At 39.8% G+C, this 21,481-nt stretch overlaps 1 protein-coding gene across 2 annotated transcripts; it reads right to left on the bottom strand.

Moving 5' to 3' along the window:
• Positions 1 to 15,423: 15,423 nt before the first annotated feature.
• On the bottom strand, positions 15,424 to 19,794 carry LOC116262366 (transcription factor PHYTOCHROME INTERACTING FACTOR-LIKE 15-like). Of its 2 annotated transcripts, none has more exons than XM_031641666.2 (8): positions 18,657 to 19,794; positions 17,256 to 18,510; positions 17,077 to 17,178; positions 16,919 to 16,984; positions 16,767 to 16,832; positions 16,176 to 16,706; positions 15,903 to 16,023; positions 15,424 to 15,794 (listed from the first exon to the last, which is right to left on the bottom strand). In XM_031641666.2, the coding sequence occupies exons 1-7, from the start codon at positions 18,749 to 18,751 to the stop codon at positions 15,922 to 15,924; spliced, it is 2,217 nt and encodes a 738-aa protein (XP_031497526.1). In that variant the 5' UTR covers positions 18,752 to 19,794; the 3' UTR covers positions 15,424 to 15,794; positions 15,903 to 15,921. The 2 variants fall into 2 exon arrangements, with proteins under 2 accessions (XP_031497526.1, XP_031497527.1); XM_031641667.2 differs by having other exon boundaries at positions 16,176 to 16,688; positions 18,657 to 19,792.
• Positions 19,795 to 21,481: the final 1,687 nt, after the last annotated feature.

Genomic DNA, 21,481 nt, shown 5'->3' with positions numbered 1-21,481 from the left:
GTCGTAGCCCCAAAATCCTAGCCATTTTCAAGGAAACCCTTTCAGACGAATCGTAGTCAAACACGAGAGAACTGAAAAAACAAACTAAAACTCGACAAAATTCATCCTCTCGTGCTACTAATCAAAATCAACCAAAAAAAAAAAGAGGAACCGCTAACCACATTGAACAAGTCGACAGACAAAACAAAACAACACTCAATCGAGAGAAAGATAGAGATAGGAAACGGAAAAAAATTGGAGGAGAAGCTGAAGGCCACTGCCGCCAGCCGTCCAAGCCCTACCTGGACACCGAATCTCCGATGGTAGAAGAAAGAAACGGGAAAGCAAGCCGCCAGCGACAAATAGGAAAGGGAACAAAATTGCAGCAACCCTAAAAACAGCCAAATGAAAAAAATAAAAAACATATTACTCTGCCTGCCATCTCCGACTTGCCGTCTGTCGCCAGTTGCTGCCCAAGCTTCCACCAGACGTCCGTCCCAGCTGCCCAAGCTTCCGCCGGAAGACCAAAGAAGATCGAGAGGGAGAAGAAAGAAACGGCGAGCGCCGAGGGTGAAGCAGTTTAACGTATTATTATGGTATGGTTTGGATCTGGTTTTGACCTAGAATAATATTCAAACATAAGAAACCATACCAACGTAGCCGTTTTGGCGTACCAGCGTATTGGTACGCGTATGCAGGTCTCCCCCACATACCATGGTGACATAGGATAACATATGTTATGCTTGTAATGAAATGAAGAATAAAGGAGGGTACAATGAAAGTTCAGTAAAATAAATGGCTAATAGCTGTGCGGAACTTGTAAAATATACCTGCTTCTGAAATTTAGAATATCTGCCTTCTCGCGTACGTCTTCATTCGAATGCTTCAGTTGAGCAGGTTTGTCTTTGGCAGAAAGCAAAATAGCAAAGCACTAAAACAAGCTTCAAGCCAACATAGTATCAAGAAATAACTTAGGATCAGGTCTTCAGATTCAGGACCAAATGGGCGCAAAAAATGGAACCATTTCCGTCTCTGACGATGGAAACTCTCAAGTTCGGAGTTTCTTCATGAAAATTGTGTTGGAGATTCGCTTCCTTGTGATTCATCTCGAACTCTAGCTCTTACGGTACTTGCTTAGAGTCTCACTCTAATTGGTGTTGGTGTTGATGGTGATGAGAATCCTTACAAATATACTGGTCGACGAACGACAAGAGCATGAATATGTCTCCAGCCACGATGAAGTGTGCATAGAGCCAACCAGAATCATATGGAGTTTATGAGTTCAATCGGTTTACGGCATTCTTAGAGCAGCGTTGGATGGATTGAAATCTGTTAGTTCTCTTCTAGACATGTCACCTCATTGGATGTTCTTATCACATGTGTAGCTTTGTTTTAGAGCTGGTCAGCCTAAAGGATAGGCGACAATGCATCATATTATCATATTCCTGTAGGCATTATTCTCAACTACAAATGATGGTATGTGACACTTAAGTTGAAAGTTATATTATAAACCATCCAGCTTCCAAAGCAGCCCGGGTAAGTGGGAAGGGGAGTAACTTCGTGCATACCACCCTAAGCAACACTCTGACTCATGGTTAACTATGTTGTTGGTCTTGTAGTATCTGCAGTCTTTGTGAAAAGAAATACCCTAGATCATACTTTGTGTGTCATGAAGTTGCCCACATGTTTTTTCTGAAAATTTTTCTTCTATTTTCATTTTACCTAAAATAAGAGAATTTAATTCTAATTAGAGAGAAGGTAAAACATATTCACATTTTCCACATCAAACCACTAAAGTCATAAAAATGGCCAATGCCTCGAGTCCACTGCTATAAATGGCCAATGCCTATGAAGCATGTGTATATAATGAATCAAAATGTTGAGACCTAATCCTGCCAGCCAAGCATTAGCATGAAGATCAGTTAAACGATCAGCAATCCACCAGTATGAAGCCAATGGACGCCACTAATTTTTACCTGGTTTCTAGGTCTACCATACATGATCCAGAGGTGCTGTTTTCAAGCCGTGTCTTCTTTTAAATGGAGAATTACACGACGAGAGTTATATTTACAAAACCAGGGAAATGGACAACCTGTCCACCAATTAATCGAGGAACCAGAAACATTGCAGTGTAAAGAATATCAAAAGAATATGGCCTTCATCGATCTGCTCCATCTCCAAGCTTAAGCTAAAACTAAAGAAATCATATGTTCCAACTGAATATTTTGTACTTTCTTCCTACTTGTAGGTCAAAAACCACTTGCACATTATTTTACTGTTATTGAGTAGAGAAAAGTCCCAGTATATTTCGTTCAATTAGTATAGCCTCTTTCAACTAAAACAAGGGATCGAAATAAACATATGATTGGTTGGTCTGACAAGTTCAAAAAAAATCTTTCCCTTGTTTCGTGGGAACTAGTATTGTTCAACGACTTGATACAATGGGTGATCCACGATCAGTGGGAAGAAGGTGGACGGCTAAGTTACACGGGTAGGTATGATCTAACCAAGGACTTGTGTCGTTACATTGGTACGGCGACATGATACATGTATGGCTGTGTACAATTGTTGTTTAAAAGTTAAAATTTTAAATTTTCAAACTTAATTTTTTCTTTAATTGTGATTTTTTCCCTTCTACATGTATTTTCAGCCTTGACTCTGGAATCTTTTGCTTCTCGGCGGGTGCCATTTAGAGAAGGTTCAAGATCCATACCCTAAAGGGGGTATAGGCAGTTCACTTAGAGCACTCTTAGATTCTATACGCCCTCTCATTTTTCTTTAATTTTGAAAACATTTGGGGATTATTATTTATAATATATATTTACGTATACATTCTGTCATATCTTCATACCTAAATTCATGCCCATCTAACTTGGGTGGGCGCGGACGCAGATTCCCTTTGATTGGAATGAAGCAACAGTCAGGGGGGTCACCTTCGAGACTGTAGAGTAATGGCCATCAAGGGATATTTAAGAGGGTTTTAGACATTTCAACGGAGGAAGGGACACGGAAAGTGAGAGAACAACTAATAATTAATCAGTGATGCTGTTCATCCAAGGCATCACACCAAACCGTTGGGCTTGGAGTTAAGAAGCGTCCCAGTCGAAGAATGGCAAAGTGATAGAGACTTTCTTCCTTAACTCTAGCAACATAATTATTAAAGAAGAAACTAAAAATCTAAAAAGTTACATCTGAAAAACGTCGTCGTCAATTCTCGTGACTTTGGTAGATTTTTTCTATTACAATCTTACCAGCGACATTTTCGAGTTAGCATATATTAAGAATGACATTTTATGACGAACTCCATATCGTACTTATTATCCTTTATGATATATTTATGTTTAGAATGTATTTACATTAGAGTTCACGTTAGAATACGGGATCCAGGAACATTGAAATCAAGATAATTTCGATTTGTTAATTTAAAAAAAAAACAAGGAAAAGAACTTGTCTGTATACCATGTGGTCAAAATAAGTATTGCTAAGGATTGACTTGATGATCCTTGGTTTAAAAAAATAGTTTAAAAAAAAAAATTGTAAAAGATACCAATGTTTGCGAAGCGCTAGGCCTGTAAAGCTAGGGGAAGCCAAATGATGAGTAGTGAAAAGTACGTTTGAGGACAAATAAATGCTAAGTAAATAAATTCACAAAAGTAATTTTAAAAATAAAAAAAAAAACAATACTGTTAGTTCATAAGGCACATAAAGAAAAAAGAAGAAAGTGTTAACACATGAAGAAAAAAGAAAAAAAAGGCTTCTTATGCTTAAGAACACGTCTGGTACTAAAAATTAATTAATGGTATCTCATTGTAACAAAATCGTTTTATGTATAATTAAAGGTGGTAGTTTTCTATAAAACTTGTATTTGCAGAAAACTAAGCTGTAAACCGCTTTCGCAAATTTCTGAAAACTAAATTGTTGCAGTATTCAACCTTGTTTCTAAAACGTTCCAAGCCTTCATAGATGAATATGTAATTTTATTAAAACAAGAATGAATAACTTTTCACCAAAAGAGTATTTTTTTGTTTTCTCACAATGGTTTTGATGAACTTTTCTCAAATGTCTTTTTATTAATTCCTCTAAATATCACATTTCTGTTCACCCATTAACTACTTGGGTCTTTAGATTATGTTGTCACTTCATGCGTTCTCCTTTTAGGATAGAGTAGGGCAGAAGCTTGTGGATTACCTCTATTGTTGGTAGAAAAAGCTACTTTTCCTCTCAAGTCGTATTATTTTTACTAAGCATTGTCTTGCGTTTGTTCATCTCCATGCTCTCACGGTCTTTCGGCTTCTTGCGACTATCCTAAGAAGGTTTGATAAGATCATCTGTAGCTTCCTCTGGGATGGTGATCGGCCCTCGGATAGCCTTGCACGCTGGAACATAATTGTCTTTTCGTCCTTTTAGGGGTGCTAGAGTTACTAACCTTAATCTTAGTCGAGTGTGTAAGTTCTCTTTGTGTTCTTGGTGATGGGGTTTGACAACTGAGCATACCTCATTCACCATTTTTATTTGTTCTAAATATAACTTGTCATCCTTTAGTGATATTTCTCTTCCTCACACCTCTCTTTCCCACTTTTGGTGTGGTCTACTCTCCGTCTTCTCCTCCACCTTCCTGACCCCCTATCGCTCAACCACCCCCCATCTTGGCCTCTTCTGCCTTCATGTGATTTTATTTTCTTGCTACTTGACTTCTTTTAGTTTTTTCGCTGTGTGCCCAACTCGATCCATTTGGCTTCTTGGCCCCTCTGCTCGTGCCATTGCTTTTGACTGGCTTCTTTTTCATTACCATATCAATACATTTAACCAGTTACAACGTCTTGGTATTAGTTTAGCTAACTAATGTTTCTTTGTCTCGCCGCGGCTGAGTTTCGAGTTAACCTTTTTACCTTGTGTCTTTTCTTGTATAGTGTTCTTACCTCTGCATGATCTTCCATTGTTTGTAGCCTTTCAGACCCGCCTTCCTTTCGGCTTCTTTTTCTTTGTTATTTTTCCCTCCACTTGCTCTTTTCTTGAGGTTGTGTTTGGAGGTTATAGCTTATATCCGCTTGGTGGCGCATTTGAGAGGAATGCAACAACAGTGTCTTCAGGGACATTGCCGGATTCTGTGGCACTTCTTGTGCAAGGTGATGTTGACTTTGCTACTCAGCTACAACACCATCTTTCACTTGTTGTTGTGTTACTCTGTTGTTGTGTCTATTCACTCTCATCCTCTTTTCTCCCTTACTCTGTTTTATTGTAATGTTGTTCATATACTTCATTCTTTTGTTTTGTTTTGCGATTTATTCTTGTATTTAAGAACTACTTATCCCCAAATGTTGTTACTCATTTTCATTTTATCGGTTATCTCTTCTTCTTCTTTTTTCCTTTCTATCTCTCTCTCTCTCAACATTTCTCCAGGTTTTTTCTTTTGGGTGTTACACCATTGTGAGGTTTTTTCTTTTGGGTGTTTCACCGTTGCGACTTTTGCAGCTGCCATCCATCATCCACGGCCTATTTTGGCAACTGACGAGATGCCGGAAATCACAAAATAAACGCGCGGCACCGGTGAAAAATGAAAATGGTTTCACCATCTTCATTTCTCATTTGGTGTTTCCTCCGACGAAACACCAAAAAGAAGCGAACGGATGGCCACCGTAGACGACGGTTAATGACATGAAGAAACAGAGCCTTTTACAGGCCACTGATGATCCGACAAAAAGGTTTTTCTTGCTTACTCCATTTCCACTTCTTTTTGCCCTCAAAATGGGAGTGAAGACCTTGATATCTTGGTTGAAAACAAAAACGAAAATCAGAAACACGTGAATAAGACGATAAGTTGACATTATTGTCAAAATTTAAGGAAGAAAAAACTTTGTGCCTGAGGCGTGCGCCTCAGAAACATGGATAATGCGCACAAGTCACGTTGGCTTCACCCATAAGCATGTGGGTGAAGCGGAGTGAGGTGCACGCTTCTCGCCTCTAATAACACAGAAAGATACAGTCCAAGAATATATAAGAATATGCTTATTTCACCACAAAAGTATGTAATTTCAAAACAGACGATTTAACTTGGAGTCAAAATATTTGAACTTTTTAATAATTACAACTGTTTGCCACTAAAGACAAGGTAAATGTACTTTTTCTAAAATGATGTCTTTTCATTTTCCCAATTTGAAGAGAACTAGATCAACAAAATTGAAATTACACAAAAAAAGCACACCCAACTTTGCACGCCGTGGTTAATTTTTATGTTATATATAAATCGCCTGAATTACATGAGACAGGTGGTTGAATGAAAATAGCCAAACTTATGTATGTCTTGTCATACGACAAAAAAGTGTTTTCCAGAAAGCAGATATTTGCCAAACCAGGAGATGTTCCATGGCTATCGAATTAACCCTCTTCAGTTCGGTGCTCTTAGTCAAACCCTTCCGCCGGTTGAATAAACTTCGTTGTGGAGTTTTTATGACAGACTTCAGTTACATCTCTGATATTTACATATTCCAATTAAATTTTTCTTAAGATTTTCCGGCATATAGTCACGTAAGGTACTGATGCATGCTAGTTAATCGCCAAACTCGAAGGACTCTTAGAGCATAGAATTATGTCTCCAGAGGAGGTTACTGCAGTAGGAGTTGTTGAAGATATTCTTGTCCCACTTCCATAGTGAAGAGGAGACAGAACCTACTGCTTAGCCAAGTACGTTTTCTCCACCCACTGAACATCACTGTGTTGCTATTGGAAGAGAAGCCACCGGTAAAACTCGGTTTCAGCAGTACATATTCCTACGCCATTATATATATATATGATCTCTCTCTCTCTCTCTCTGTGTGTGAGCTAGGGAAAACTCTTCATCATGGATATCACATTACATACATGTGACTTGTGAGGTTTACTAAGGGGAATTTAGTTCCAGCGAGTTGTTTCAGCTCCACTCAATCTCTGCGAACCTGCTGAAAGAATCAAACTTAAGCATTTGCTCAGATTCAGATGCACACATGAACCAAGCCCATGCAGCCTCTTCGAAGCATGATAACTCTGCAACAAGCTCACAAGAATTCAACAGACTATGAGAATATGTAACATAATTTACTTATTATTGTTGAATCTCTCTTTCTTTCACAAATGGATTCATCATCAGCTGGCTCAGAAATTTCTAGCACAGTCATCTCCTCCATCAACAGCCTTGTTCCTTCTCTTGTAAAGAAGTTATGATTTTGAGTCATGTCCCTCCTAAGAGGTCCACAGTCATTTAACGTGCTTAGTTACATAAGCAACCAAGTTGTCTCGACTTGAGCTCACCTCGAGGTTGCTTTGCTTAAAAGCTTGTCTCAAGCTCACTTATTTACATGAACAAGCCAAGCTTCAAGCTCGTCTATCAAAAGTTCTAAACAGGTCAATCTTGAGCACCCAAGGCTTGCATGGACTGACATGCATAGCCTAAATCCAGTGCAAGGATTACATCCGCCTCCAACCATGTGTCAGAGAAAGTTTTAGTCACCAATGAAGACCTTGTAACCACACATACATACCCAGTCAGAAAGTTCATTTAGATCAAATAAAAGGAATGTTCATGGACAGCTTCTTATCCTTTGTTTTAAAAACAAGGACAAAATTCCCTTCCTTTCTGATGGAGGGTGGTCAAGCCCATGCTCTTACGGAAAGGTCACAGTGATCGACCGAAACTGGTAGAAAAGAAAGCTGATTGATGTTGATAGAAAGGAAAACTAGGTAGTCAGAGTGCAGATGCTCACTTCCACGGCCCAGTCTCAAGCAGCAACAGCAGTTATACCTATATGGAGGACCACCCCTGGGCACATCATCTAAAATCTTGGCCTTCATCATGCCAATGTGGTTGCGTCCGCTACCAAAAGCTGCTCAGAGAGAATGAAAGGATACACACGCTGACTCAAAAGGGTTCTGTTAACCCTGATTTCATTCCATCAAAAACTTGCTTCAGTCGACTAAAACACAGTCTAGTATCGAGGCTGCCTTCGGATCTAGTCTCTCACTTATGACCCCATACAACTGATTACAAAGTCCTAACACTTTTTGTGTTTACATTTAACTCCTGCTTCTTTCCTAATGCTGTCAAAATGACTTCAAAGAATCTCAATGAGCCCAACTTCGAAGTTGTTCTGCACTGCTTTTCCACATTGCAACCCTACACCTTTTCATCATCAGCACCCATAGAGACAGCTGAATTGAAGTGTTTCTCTCTGAGTTGAAAATTTGAAATGCATATCTTGAGTTCACAGGTACAGTAAATCATCATCGATCCTTGAATAATGTCCATCTTTATGGAAGAAATAATGTATGCTCCATTCTCTTTGCATACCCATCTTATTTGACTCAGCCAATAGTTGCTTAAACTAAATGAATGGAAGTGAAAATTCTCGAGCTACTTTGTGTTGCCTTTGTTAGCATCTTCCTTCTAATAAAACCACATTGACAATGGGAACATATTACATGATGGTCATTCCCCATCACAGCCAAAAAAATATCAATGTTCACCATCACATTACTATGTGGCCCATTTTGGTATCAGCAGATAGTAGACATGTTAGGAGTATCGTGATTCAGAAGACCATTTAAACTAGTCACTGCAGACTGTATTACAAAATGAAGTCCTTAGCAATCGAACTAAATGAAAAGTGCACAAAATGTGCATGCAGTTGCTTTTTCTCATGTCTATGTATGAAAGAGAGATAATATAACATAAAGAAAGAAAAGATAGTTAGGATCAAGAGAGTTGCATTCACAAATCAGTTATGGAAATGTAGTCGAAGCAAGGAAGGCCCCATACAAACCTGGAGTCTAGAGCCTGGGTGCAAGAAGAAAAGTAGTAAGAAGTTGCAGGCTCGAAGCACATGCAACAGTGAGGGCAACACCCAACGAAAAGGGAAGCAAAATATTAGTGAAAGATTTGGAGAGAGACATGGTATATGGAACGTGTGAGGATTATGGGAGGCAGACTTACAAGAAAAGAGTAGGAAGAAGAGGTCGTGAGGAGCATGGGTCAGTCTGATGCTTCTGTACAAAAGTAGGTAGGACGACCTAAGAAGCTGAAATTGATGGGCATATCACATGGCTTTATCAGCTTCAAAGAATATCATCAATGAATCAGATAAAGCTTGCAGCTATATGGAATGTTTGAGCAAAAAACTTTTCTAATATACAAAGAAAATTATCCAGTAGGGTATTTTTCAATGTTCTAGATGCAGTTTCTTTTTCATGTCAGAAATCATGTAAAACAATATGTATCATTGATATGCATCGGCCTGTATCAGGTTTCTATTTAAAATTAATGAAATATTTAAAATTATTTAATAGAATAAAATGGTTATTCTCCAACCCTTGCATTGGCCCGCATTGCATTGGTCTGCGGCAGATACTATCCCTTGCATCTAGTCAGCTGTCAGCAACCTCTTCAGATTACACCCTATAGACCATGTGGATTTTTAACTTATTGACGACTGCCAAATCTATTCCTACTTTTCGGCAACTGATAAGCATATTTCTGCTTGTTGCTAATACCTCTAATTGAACATTTCAGGTTAGCTGCTATGAAAGAAACCCCCTTCTTCAGATGAACCAATGGATTTTGCAAAATAACATGAACCATCACACAAGGACATGGAGTATAATTTCACTCATTTGTATAAACAGGTAAATTCTCAATCAAGCAGTTCTTGATAAAATTTTGCAGTTTTTCTTAACTACAAGAGGGTGAATAAGTTACAGAAATAAAGTTCGCAATGAGCGAACAATTGGAAGAGATTGTAGCACTTTGCAAAATGACCACTAGAAATAAAAGCATATGTGTTCTTTTTTATTTCCTGTTGATTGGCATGACAGATGTCAGATAGATTTGGGGTTATGCAAAGTGAGTAAATTAGTAATGAACATCAAACCGGGGTGATTGCAAGGTATATGAACTGATAAGCAAATATCTGATGGTCTTGCTACAGGGTACCTTTCTCTCAACAAGTTGTATCCTGTAAAGCATAAGGCTGCTAAGCGATACAAATGGACCAAACTTAAAGGCATTTCAGCATTGTACCATCCTTTGGTTAGTGCACGTCATTCAAACTTATGGTTAGATGGTTAGACCAAGATACGCAAGTGAAGCTTCCACTTTGATTCCACAAGAAATATGATCGCTTCATCCAAAGGTTCAATATAGACTTGCCAATATATCTAGTGGAAAAGTACGAATCATTGTTGAGAATTATGTTAATTATTAGCAGATTTCCAACAAGACAAAATTGTAGCGATTCAGAAAAATAGCTTTCACTTCAATTCTACACCCAGTGTATGAAAAGCATAAATTATAGGCAATTTGTTGTTGAGCACAACAACAGAATAAAAATGCAACCTGTTCCATTACACAACTGTTGAATGAGCTTCATTTACAAGAAAAGAACAATCCAAGGAAGCAGAGTGACACAAAAATTTGCATAAGTATGTCAAGAAACCTTCTAGGGGGAGAGGAGGAAGAATGGCAAGAAAGAGATGAAGTAGATTATAGAAACAGTGGTAGAGGAGAAATGTAAAATAGTTAAAATCTGAAAGAACTGAACATATGGGAAGGAACTTGGAAGAGACGTAAAGAAGGAAAACATGTACATTACATGCAGATAGGTTGGAGTCGTGTGGGAAGATAAACCAAGTTACAATGTGCATCTCGAAACAAAGTAGTAGTTAAACAAAAGATATAGGCAGTGAGCGGCAATGCATAAAGATGCAATACGGAAGCAGGAAGCTGCCGAAACCGCTTTCCACCTTCGTTAGAAGCAACAGATTACTTTCTATTTGAGCTAAACAAGAGTTAAAGACGGATTATACACATTCAGTGCCTCACATGAAACCTAACAACAACATTTATAGGAACACCAATCCAACTCCAATGAACTAAGGTTTTACATTCCACCAAAAGGGAAAATCAAATTGCATGCACTATCATATAAAATTCAATCACAGTAGAGGCAGAGCTCCAGAACTAAGTGCAGAACAGAGTTAATCTATTGGCATCCTGAAGGGAGACGGCCCAGAAGACCAAGAACCCAGGAAAGAAGAGGATCTCCAAATTTTCAATCAGGAAGAGAAAATAAAACATCGAACCCAAGCTAGGAGAAACATATCGACCAGGAGAATCAAAAGGAAATAAAGATCAGCGACGAATAGAACCACAAGAAAGCGTCGTGATTATAGGATTGAAACGACTCATTGCCTGCTGCTGCTTCAACATTTCTCTGGATCCCTCCTAGGGTTTCTTCCACAAAATTTTAGGCCCTTCCCCCTCCACCTCGTTGACGAAGACCAGAGTGAAGGCCTCAAGAAAATACTCGATTGGAGAGATACAGGGCACCACCACTGATCAAGTTTCCCTCAGTCCACCACACCTGCTGGATCGCAGACACATAGAGAAGGAGGATTTGGCGGGCTTTGCCGCGGGGCATGTAGTAAGCGGATTGGATCGGTTCCGTTAAGTTCGTTAAGAGCTCATAAGAGATCGAGAGTAAAGAAACGTCGGTATTCGACTCAATGTGAGCCGTTTGATCTAATTAAATAGTTCAATAACTGAAAACAAAAACTATTATAACGTTATTTTAACGTAGCAATTTGTAATTTTGTGTTATGCAATTAACCGCGTTTAATGTTCGTGTTTTAACCTTTTTTATATGTCTTTATATGTCTTGTTTTGTGTATTTTTTATTTTATTGTAGTCTTGAATAAGTATATAAAGGTCACCTTAAAAGACATAGCCTAACTGGTCGAGTTAAGAACTTGTATAAAGGCATGTCTCTCATTTGATTTTTATAGGCATTATGTTCTGTGTCTTAAGATGGTATGACACAATATTCAAATTAAATGGTATACTGTTGCTATCGTTGACACCAATGCAACTCAGAACATCAAAAACAAGAGGAATGGGGGCCTTCGAACCTCGTCTTGAAATGAACCTGTAGTTCACCCAAAAGTGTATAAAGGTGCTCTATTCATACATCGTAAGCAAAATGATTTCTAGCAAATACATCTAAGAAATAAACTTTCATCGATTCAAGTGTGTTGATTTATATGTCAATTGATTGGGGTATTATAAGTTATAACTCATAACATTATTCTCGGGGTTTTCAATTAAGCCTTTTTCGTTCATTCCCCTTTTTGGTAGAAGTGGTTGCCTTACATTATTCCCGGCTTGTTGCACATTTTCGGAGATGTTTTTTGTCACTTTTTGAAGCGAATAAATTTGTCGCGTCCAAGTTGAACAACTAGAACACATTGGTGAGCCCCAAAAAGTTAGGCGTAGCGAAGATTAATAGATAGAACGCCTGTCTATGGTTTGATTTTCATAAGGGTCAACCCTCTCTATTATAGTGTAACTACGCACATCAGCTGTTAGTTATTAAATACAGTAAAATGTGCTGCTATGATGCCTCTAGTTAAAAACAAATCAATAATTTAAATATTTTCAAAGATAATGAGAATAACTTCAAAAGAAATAATGTTTTAACTCGCACATTTCTTACAATAATGACCAAGAGTTTGTTGATACAATTAACAGCATAGTGAGATGTCTGGCTAAGGTGTCCTTAATAATAAGAAAAAAAAAAAAGGAAAATAGGTTAGACACTTCTATGAAATGACAATTTTTTTTTTTTAAAGCTCAAAGTAGATACGACTAAAGATTTGACGTTGTACTGTTAAAAGTTAAAATTGTAAGATAATAATAATAAATCTTACATACTACAATTCCATTACAAAACGACCGTGAAAGCATCTAATGTCTTGAAATGGCAATGTGCCTCATAATAACGTGTATGGTTTATGGTAGATGGTCAGTTTCCATTTTAAGTGTTAAGGATGTCAATCTGATGTTGCAAAAAAAAAGTTATCGGTTGAAGGGCAACGTACTGACACTATAAGACACCGAAAGTAGAGCCTATACTCTAAAGAGATAAAGAATAAGGTGAGAGATGCGTGTCGCTCGCTTGAAGAAAAAGAGAGAAGAAAAGGACGTCAAATCCGTTTTGTTTATCCAACTTCTTCAGCTGGATATGAGCGAATCATTTTAAAGTTTAAACATTTTTGAAGCCGATAAAGCTTTCTCAAATTTTGACAAGAAATTAGCTGGAGTTGTATATGAAAATCTTCACTAAAACTATATCAACAGAGAAATACGTATCCCGAATTTAAGCTCTACACCTTACTGAAATAGCCAGTTGATGGTACGCTTCATTTTCTGTCAAATCTATGTCATATGGATAGTCGTGTATAATCAAATTATAAACTCCACAGTATCTGCCCATGAAAGACTCTTGTTTCGTGGAAGTGATCGCTTTCCTCCATGTTGAACACGAAGATTCGGGGATGCCTGTGGTGATGCTTTTTAACTACTGAAAAAAAAATGGAAAACACAGATATGTATTTGGACGAACGCCAAAAATATGTGTTTTTAATATTGACTTGCTTGGATCTCTGCCTGACTGCCTCTGTGTGTGTGCGTGCATGTGCAAGTGCGTGGGTGTGTGTACTTCCATGTAAGAAATTCACGACCTTTAACAATGACTTGTTCAGAACCGTTGAACACTGCGGACAAGTATAAACCACACTCTCCATGTGGCGGCTAGAAACTAAAAAGATATCGAACCTACTGCTGAAAGAAATACAAGCTCTGTGGTTCTGTGGTGCTTTTGCCCCGTCTCTCTCTCGTGCGCAACCATTGCCACTGATTGCGTCTGTAGAGCAGATATGCTTTCACCCACCAATTTATTTGGATACGTGAACGTCCCTCCTGAGGCATTCCACGGCCATTATAATTTTTCGAAGCTCCTGATTTCCGCAAGCCGACACCGATCTATCAATTAGAATGTGTCGAACAAGGCAACAAATTCTAACATGGACAGGTGTAGGCGTTCTACAAGATGAACCCATGTGGGCAAAAGGAAACGGACAAAGGCGAAGACAGACATTACTGCTCACAGTGAAACTTGTGAAGAGGGCAGCGACCTCAGAAGATCACGAGAGGACAAAAGTATCCAAGAGGTGCAAGAAGAAACGAGGGAAAGGATTTTGGATGAGGACCAGCACCAATCACATCCTTCTCCATCAGATCACCATCATCCACTTACCTCACCGAGATTTTAACAGGTACGGTGCATGAACACCATCTGCTATCATTTTCAGAGCATGGCTTTGCGTTGAGGCTCCCAGTGTGTGGACAGAAGCGCATTTCAAAAGATTCTCTTCCTCTCCTTTCACATTAGACCAAAACACAACATGCTCTTGACAAGGAAATGGCAGAATGTTCCTGCAAATCCAGCTCTCATTTGGTCCCAAACTGTGGGGCCGTTCACTGGACATGAGCATTTAACATTCTCAGTGGCCAAACTACTTTAGCACGCAGGAGTTAAAGCATCTACCACGTTCGCAGTACTTCTTTGAGATTATCTCCGGCATGAAAAGCCGGTGGAGATTCATTCGTTGTGGGAAATTAAAGAAAGACCTGGGATGCTTGTACATCCATCAGAGTAGGCATTGAAAAGGGAGACTAGAAAAAACAGAAGTTCAGAAACCTGTACCATCCAATGGCACGGTGGTGGTATTGGATGAGCAAGCTCGTACTCATGACATGGCTCTACGTGAGCGAGACAAAGAAATTCAATGATCACAATCACTTGAAAACGGCAACAAAATGGCAGCAAAATATTTGTGAAGAAGCTCAAGTCACAAAATGTAGACAGGAGAATCGCAATAGTTGAATAATTAGAATGGTGCAAAAGGGACAAGTATATTAAAGAAGTCATTTTCTTCATGAAGAAAAACCAAAGCAAACATGAACGCTGATAAACAAGCATGGCGTCATGCTTTTTCAACCGTTTAAAGCAGTAACTTATAATACCACTTCTGTTTTTTGGGCAATACTTCCAAAACTGTTAATGATTCTTGTCGCCATGAGAAGCCCACGTACCGCACTTCGCAGTTTCCATGCCTATCGAGATTGAGACTGAACTAGCTCCGGTTGAATGAACTGGGCGTGCACATCCCCACTTATGGCAACTTCACTATAAACGCATCCCGCTGGTTGATGCCATCATAGAAGGCAGTCAGAAACTTGTGGCAAGCAATTGGCCAACACTGGCATGAAGTGGGACCATGGAGCATTTCAAACAAAAATGACAAAACAGGCACCACCTCCAAGCTCCAGAGCATCACCAATTATTTGGTTTGTCCCAGTGGTCATGTCGCTGCAGTCTTATCTGCAAATATACGCGTTCAAGCACCATTTTTTTCTGAAAAACACAGGGTTTCTTCTGAATATGTATTTTTAATAGCTCTGCCTCGTCCTTGGTTCTAAACTTTATTAAAAAAAAAAACCATAAAAGCTTTGGCTTTTCTAAATAAATGTAACACCCATGTCTTCAGAAATTTGACACAAAACCAAGTGAGAGACCATCATTTCAAGAAGCTGGATATGTGCAGCCTACACCATTTTCTATTTACATACAGCAGCTGGTACATCAAAAACTTTGACAATCTAAAATAGCCATCTTTTATGGATCCCGCAACAAAATGTACAACAGCACGTAGTGCCACACCTCTCCAAGGTGCAAAACTTTGTTTTGTTAGTACTTCTACATGCTCAATGACACTTGTTATTGCCTAGCTCCTATGCCAAATCATTTCTTGAATGACCCTCCTTCACTTACTATCAGAAAGCTTCCTAGCCAAGCATGAATAAAATGAATAGAATATGCAGACAACAACCGGCCCACCATGATCACTGTTTCCGTTCCTCAGCTCTCACAAAGTCGTATATCAGTCGCAACCTACAGATGTACAAACATGCCTTTAGAAACATAATCAAGAATGAGTCTCTCAGAAAGTAGTGTTAAGAGGAATAGCATGATTGTACATCAAAATCAACTATAACTTACAAGCGGCATTAGTTGGAACTCAATCTGTTTTAGTAGTATGGGGGGCTGTATTGCCGCTACTAGATCCAGCTTGATGAGTTGTGGAAATCGCGGCAGACTGGGAAAAGCATCCTTTCGCACCCTGCAATACCAAGAAAGTCTAGCACATCGGCGTTCATGTATAATAAATCTGACATAAAAATGGAAGTCTATAAGACCTGCTTGAGAAATATCTTTCCTAGTAGAAAAAAATTAGAACTGCTGACTTTCCAGTTATGTAGAACAGAAAAGAACCTGTGTTCTCTGGGTTTGCTGGGGGCTGCTACCATGTACTGACGCTGAACTTGCGTTCTGAAGTTGGTCTTTCTGAGTTGATGGAAGAGCTGATCCAGAACCAGGCACTGCGGTAACAGTAGCCGAAGTTTCAGGTGCGGAGGCCATTTTTAGTGAAAACCCCGAATATGGCGAAAGCGGACCACGAGGCATTGTCATGGGAAGCCCTTGGCCTGGAATTCCAAACATTGGAACATTTGACCCAGGCATGCCAGCCAAACTAGCAGAACCAGAAAGAGAGGAGCAAGGAAGCTGCGGACCATGCATTTGAGGCATTGGAATCATGGGGCAAGCAGATGAACAACCCATGTCAAGCATTCCCATGCCAAAGCCCATGCCCATACCCATCCCCATTCCCATTCCCATCCCTACACCAACTGGAGGGAAATGAGCCATATGACGCGCATGCATATGCCGCATCCCAGCAGGCACCATCATCGGAGGCATGCACATTCCACTGCCCATCGACATAATCTGAAGCAGAAGGAGAATCTGTTACAGATAATCTGACATCACGAAAGTGCAATTCCATAGCTTGGTAAAGTCTCTTACTTGGACTTGCAATTGAAGGGTCTTAAGGTATTCAATGGCCTCATCCAGCATCGAGGCCTTGTCTGCCTGATAATAGAAACAAATCAGCGACAGGACAAGGAAAAAAAATAGAACAATGAACTTGGCACAGTTCCGGGGCTAACAGGACTGACCTTATTACAATTTGGGATAAGCTCTTGCAATGCACGCATCTTCTCATTGATCCTATCTCGTCGTCTCTATATTAACAATTTGCAAAAGTCAAGAACCAACCAAACTCAGAGGAGGTAGATTTGGACTCAAAGATCCCAGAGATACAAATGCAACTAACCCTTTCTGATAAGTTGTGCACTTCTGCTGCACGGCTTCGCTTGGCGCTCGTGCTCTTTGAGGTGGTTGCTTTTCTCACATCTATAGACTCTTCCTCGACATCCTGAAATAATATTGTGCTGTTTGAAGAAACAACAGCAATAGAAGAGCAAACCTTAATGAGAAAAGGACTGTGCTTACCTCGCTGCGATATCCAGACTCTTCAAGTTCAGTGGATTTTCTCTTAGACCCGCGTTTGCTGTCTTTCGTAGATCTCCCTGCACTGCTCCCTGAACAAACGGAAGAAGATGCAACTACTGGCTCGAATGCCTTCCCACTATCTGATCTTCCTAATTCTGTGCTAGCTGCAAAACTGGGGCTCTGTGAAACAGTTTGATCCGGAGACCTGTTCCTACAGATTGAGCCATCCTCTCGACATAGAGCATCTTCATGGTTGTGACGTGCTAGTTCCTGAAAAGGGAGCTCGGCAGGTAACTTGATTTCTGTCTTGGAGAGCAAACCAGGTGGTCGACCTTGAAAATTGAGCACTTTCTTACATCCACCAATCTGTCTCGAACCACTAGTTGAATCAACTACTGAAGATTCGATAGGATTGGTTTCAGTAGTGGATGCTTTGTTGGTGCTTCTAAAAGGATCGGCCATCGAAGGACCTGCACCGGTCCCTACAGACTGAAGATTGCTTTTAACAAGAACCGCGGGCCTGGAGAAATGAGAAAAGTTCATCACACTAGCATTGTTAGTAGGCCTAGACAGCTTCACCGGCAAGGAAGCAGTCTTCATGGTCTGCGCTGTGACCACCGAAGCCGGTGAGGGTGTAGAATTCTCACAAGGAGCTGCATGGGAAACATCACTACCACCAAAATCTACAAGCTTTCCCTTAACTCCAAGAGCTGAACCTTGAAACTGTGAAGATTGAAAGCATTGACCACCTCTAACTCTAGCGGGAGCACGGCCAGAGGTATTAAGATCCGACTCCAACACAGACTCCTTATATGAGTTCCCCTGCTCCAGATTTTCACCATTTTGCGCAGATACCATCTGAGAATTGCCCAAGTTAGCAGCTTTCTCTAAGCAAGAGGCATTGCTAGGAGCAGGCATAGAGTTCCGGTTCATTCCCGATAACTCGGAGAAAAAATCTGAAGAGTATTCCTTCTCCAGAGAGTAATCAAATGGGTAATTCAACCATGGTACCAATTCATCATCTTGAACTAGACCAACCGTCGCAGTGGCACTGGAGGAGAAATCCTGAGCGACAGCCTCTGCTGTTCCAAACTTTGCGCCTTTGGCTGGGATAGGAAGAACTGCATCGTCTCCATTGCTGGTGGGATTGGAAGCAAAACCAGCAGAGACGGAGACTTTTTTGTTTCTATTATTTTGCCCCTGCATTACAATCTGCCCATTTTCCCACAGCAGCTCAACGAACTCATTGTCAGGCCTGAATCGAATTCAGAAAGCCAATTAATCACACCAACACACAACAGAAATCGCCAAAGAAGTACGCTAGCCTACAAGCAGTAAATCTGATCGAAGGAAGTAACAAAAATAACCAGAATTCGAGCTGAGGAGATAAAAAAAACTCACACAAAAGCCAGATCTGCAGAGCAATTTGCTGCCATCTTTGGTTTAGACGGCTCCCATTTCCCCTTTGCCATTTGATGGAACTCAGAGTTAGACATGAGTACTCAACCAAGAAGTGCACTGCTACACCGTCATTAAAGAAATGGGTGTGCGCCTCCAACTAAAATATTAATTAAATTCTAACTATTACTGCACCTCCCCCTACCCATGCTGCAAAACCCACTTCCCACAATCCTCATAGGACGACACCAAATCATTCAAGAATTATATCCACAAAAGGAAAAAAGAGACGAGGGGTAAGAACTACAGGCATCCACTCCAGTCAAAATTTCCCTTTCATTTGTTGTTAAAGAAACCAAAATTCGAAGAAACCTCACTCGAAATCCTTCTCCTTTTGACCCCTTCTCCGTCTGCGTTTATCTCCGATTCATGATAATATGAAACAAGCCCTTTTACTTCTTCTAGGGGAAAAAGAAGAAGAAGTCGCAATTAAAAATTCCCTAGACTAAACCTACCCACTGGACCAAAAAAAATATCGACAAAATCAAAACCCTACAATCATCAACTATACACACTTTATCTGTCTTCAAGAACAAACAAAAGGCCGACTTCAAACGCCAATTAACCTCCCGGAGGAAGTCGAAAACCAAGAGAAATGACAAAAAACAGAGTCGGTGAAACAAAACAAGGAAAAACTGGGGATGGCGCCTTCTTTCTCTCTCTTGCAGCTCAGAGTAGGAAACTTCTTGGTTTTTATTCAGGCGCCCAGATAGTAGAAATCGTCCTCCTTCAACCACCGAAACTGAATCCCGGAGGACCCGAATCTGGCTACGATCTCCGCTTAAGAAGGAGAAGAAGGGAAAAGGATAAAAGAAGTAGAAGAAGAAGAAGGATAAGAGAAATAAACTATTTCCCGTCAGACATCCATGCGGGGAGGGGATTGCTTACTATATCAAACACCTCAATGAACCCTCTGTCTCTCTATATATATACTCACATTATAAAAAAATGAAGGAGACAAGTTAAAAGACGTATCTGACGAAACCCAAATAGGGAACGGCGTTGATGAAAAATGCAACCTGTGCTCGTGGAATACGGCAAACGGTTAGCGGCGAGAAGAAGGGCAGACATATACCCGTCTCGAGAGTAAACTCTACCATGGTTAAACCTTGCCTGGTCCTTCTGGTTTTGGGTTCCCCATAGATAACAATGATTGAGCGGAGGGACCAACCATGGTTCTTATCCAATGGCTCACATTGTCCGTGCGTTACAAGAAGATAAGGTTTTTATTTTTTAAACAAATATCAGGTCAAGATATCTGCGTGTAGCGCGCGTTCCTCTTGTTTCTTTGTGTAAGAAATATATATATTTTATGGTGTTGGCTTGTTCAAGGTGTTTCTTATATTGATTTTCTCTATAGTTTATTATTATTGTTATTATTATATGTTGATAATTGGTCTATGGTGGTGCTTGTACAAAGTGTTCCTCAGCTGACTGTGGGTTTATTTACGATCTTCAAAATGATTAAGATATAGATTGACCTTGCCTTCGCTGTTTGTCGGGGAGTCGATGGGGACAAGCTCTTGTTTTAGGTTGCAGCTTGACCTTTTCCATGCAATCTCGAAGATGACCACGTTTCTAAACATGCTATAAAGAGCTTACTTTTACAAGCAATTATCCAACAAGGTCTTAAGTCAAATTAAGCCTTTTTCAACGTTGTTCTTCTAACTTAAACGAAATTTTCACCTTTTACAGCCAAAGAAAAAACAACACACACACTTACATATATATGCACACATTACTTTCATTTTCTTAGTCTTAAATGATATTTTAAGTAGTGTTCAAAGCTACATAAAAAGTAGATTCTTACTTATAGCTGTCAACAAAAGTAAGGAGCGTATCCAGAAAATCATAAACGTGGAATTACTATTAAATTTTTAAACAGGTGGCCCCCTTTAATAGAATTTCTCCTTTTTATATGGGGATAGCAAATTCCAAGTTTTGGGAATATGTGATTATGTTTGCGATATTCTTAATAAAGTATGAGCTTTCTTTAGAGAGGAAAAAAAAAAAGAAGAAGAAGAAAGCTCAAGACGTCTTACCAATTCCAATAATGTGTTGTCCAACCACCAGTAAGGTCTAAACTAAGTACATGGTAAAGAAAAGGCTGCAGGCAAAAACTCCAACATGTTCTTGGCCTGGGATGAAGGTGTTTGCATTTACATAAGGAGATACGGTGCTTTGATTTTTTTTGCATCATCTTCACCATCATCATGACAAAACATCATCTCTGCCCAAACGCTGATACTAAGAAAGAGGGCATGTCATGTGTGGTGTGTTTGATATCAGAGTCTGAGTGCTCTAAGGAACTCCTGCTCTCATGGGGTTTTGAAAGGAGACGCATCCATTTCCTCAACCACTCACACTTGGTGTGATGTGACTTGTCACACTGGAAATATTGATGGGCAGGGACAACCAGGTGCTGGGCCATTAGCGCATGCATGATGCATCTGTTCAGTGAGGAAAGTCCCTTGCCAACCTTCATCTTTGGAGAGAATTCCTGAAACGAAACGGAAGAGCTCGGAAATACAGATGCCAAGGACATCTTTGTCGTCCTTTCGGAACTGTGGTTGTCAACTGAATCAAGAACAGGGGGGAGATTTTCATGGAGGTGGCACAGGAATCAAACTGAGATTTCATGAGAGAAAGAGCCCACTGCGCAATAATGCAAACAGCATCTTCCCCTTTTCTGAGTTCCCCTTGTTTTTTTCCTAGCTAATCTTCCCTTCTTTTTCTCAGGTAACAAGCCTAGAACAGTAGCCTCTTCT

This window comes from Nymphaea colorata, chromosome 10, assembly GCF_008831285.2.
Source record: "Nymphaea colorata isolate Beijing-Zhang1983 chromosome 10, ASM883128v2, whole genome shotgun sequence".
Lineage (NCBI taxonomy): Eukaryota > Viridiplantae > Streptophyta > Magnoliopsida > Nymphaeales > Nymphaeaceae > Nymphaea > Nymphaea colorata.
The sequence above is the reverse complement of the archived record's forward strand: the minus strand, read 5'-3'. Positions and strand labels throughout refer to the sequence as shown.